We start from the raw sequence: 1,831 nt of genomic DNA, 5'->3' as shown, positions 1-1,831 counted from the left end.
AACCGAGATGATTCTGAGACCGTCGCTCCCCCGCTGCCTGGCTCAGCTCGTCCCCGCAGGGCTGTGTCTCAACCACTTCTGCCCCCCCCCACCCCCGATCCCCTCCTCAGGGCGCAGCAGAAGGTCCCACCTCGTGTCTCACGCGCAATGAATAACGCCCTGGCTCGGTACTATTTTTAGGGTTTTTTTAATGATTTCTGTGACCGGTAACGATGAAAAAAGCGTCGGGATAACCAAGCATCAACCACAGGCGGGGGGAGCTCACCCCCCCGCCGCGGGGCTGACCCCGGGCAATGGAGCTCCGGCGGTGCAGGCAGGAGCAAGGGCGGGCAGGTGGCGGTGCGGGCAGGGCAGGCAGGGCAGGCAGGAGCGGGGGGGGGGGGGGGGGGGAGCCGGCGGAAGGCGGCGGCGCGGCCCCTCCTCCCGGGCGGGGCGGTGGCCGGCAGTCCCCCCGCGCTGCCGCCGCGTGGAGCCGCGCTGCCTGCTCGCTGCCTGCTGCCTGCCCGTCCGCTGCCTGCTCCGCGCCCAGCCCGGCTCACCCCAGCGGGCCGGCGGCGCGGGGATGGGCGCGGGGCTGTGAGGGCGGCGTGAGCCGTGGCCATGGGGAACATCTCCTCCAACATCTCCGCCTTCCAGTCCCTGCACATCGTCATGCTGGGCCTGGACTCGGCGGGGAAGACCACGGTGCTCTACCGGTTGAAGTTCAACGAGTTCGTCAACACCGTGCCCACCATCGGCTTCAACACGGAGAAGATCCGGCTGAGCAACGGGACGGCCAAAGGCATCAGCTGCCACTTTTGGGATGTGGGTGGTCAGGAGAAGCTGCGCCCGCTCTGGAAGTCCTACAGCCGCTGCACCGATGGCATCATCTACGTGGTGGACTCAGTGGACGTGGACCGGCTGGAGGAGGCCAAAACAGAGCTGCACAAGGTGACCAAGTTCGCCGAGAACCAGGGCACCCCGCTGCTGGTCATCGCCAACAAGCAGGACCTGCCCAAGTCCCTGCCGGTGGCCGAGATCGAGAAGCAGCTGGCCCTCCACGAGCTGACCCCTTCCACCACCTACCACATCCAGCCCGCCTGCGCCATCATCGGCGAGGGGCTGACGGAGGGCATGGACAAGCTCTACGAGATGATCCTGAAGCGGAGGAAGTCCCTCAAGCAGAAGAAGAAGCGGTAGAAGCCCCGCAGAGGCGGGCAGGGATGGGGAAGCAGACAAAGGAACCGAGGGGGAGAGAGAACCAAAGCGATTCTTTTTGGTTTAATTGTTATTATTATTAATTTTTTTCCTCCTTTTTTTTTTTTTTTTTTTTTGTCCTCCTTTCCAAATGAAAAGACAATAGTGGTGATAACAAAGCCGCTCCTGCCAGCCAAGCCCAGATCCCGGCTGCGGGCGAGAGCCGGGGTCTCCCCTCTCCCCCCGCCCCTTTCCGTGGACCACCGTGCTCCAAGGGCCGGATCCGTCCCCCCCGGGGCCCCCCGGGGCCAGACCCCCGCCGGCCTTCGGGGCCACCGACCTTTTGTGTGCCGGGGGCGAACAGGGCAGGACCCTGTTGAAGTGCATTTGAGAGAAGCCCAGCGTGCTTCTGGATCTTTAACGTGTGCATTTTGGGGTGGGGGGGGTGTAGCAGGGATGCGGCGGGGAGGGATGGATGCTATGGGTGGGGGGGGTGGGGGGGTGAAGGCAGCGCCCGGGCTCGGCAAGGTCAGCGGGGAGGGGGCTTCCAGCTGCGCCCCGCTGCCTGCCCGCATCCCTCCCTCGCGTTTGTCGGTGCGAAGGGGTGTCGAAAGCGCAGGGGGGGTGGTGGGTGATGAGTAAGGGGACACACCCC

General features: G+C 65.0%; 1 protein-coding gene across 1 annotated transcript; it reads left to right on the top strand.

Moving 5' to 3' along the window:
* The first annotated feature begins 467 nt into the window (after positions 1-467).
* On the top strand, positions 468-1,605 carry ARL4C (ARF like GTPase 4C). The gene has a single exon (XM_074828324.1). The coding sequence runs from the start codon at positions 601-603 to the stop codon at positions 1,177-1,179; it is 579 nt and encodes a 192-aa protein (XP_074684425.1). The 5' UTR covers positions 468-600; the 3' UTR covers positions 1,180-1,605.
* Positions 1,606-1,831: the final 226 nt, after the last annotated feature.

The sequence above is a fragment of the Strix aluco genome, chromosome 6, assembly GCF_031877795.1.
Source record: "Strix aluco isolate bStrAlu1 chromosome 6, bStrAlu1.hap1, whole genome shotgun sequence".
Lineage (NCBI taxonomy): Eukaryota > Metazoa > Chordata > Aves > Strigiformes > Strigidae > Strix > Strix aluco.
This window is presented reverse-complemented; position numbering and strand designations above follow the sequence as displayed.

Excerpts from the sequence above, each read along its gene's own strand:
- ARL4C (XM_074828324.1), top strand. The coding sequence starts at position 601 with ATGGGGAACATCTCCTCCAACATCTCCGCCTTCCAGTCCCTGCACATC.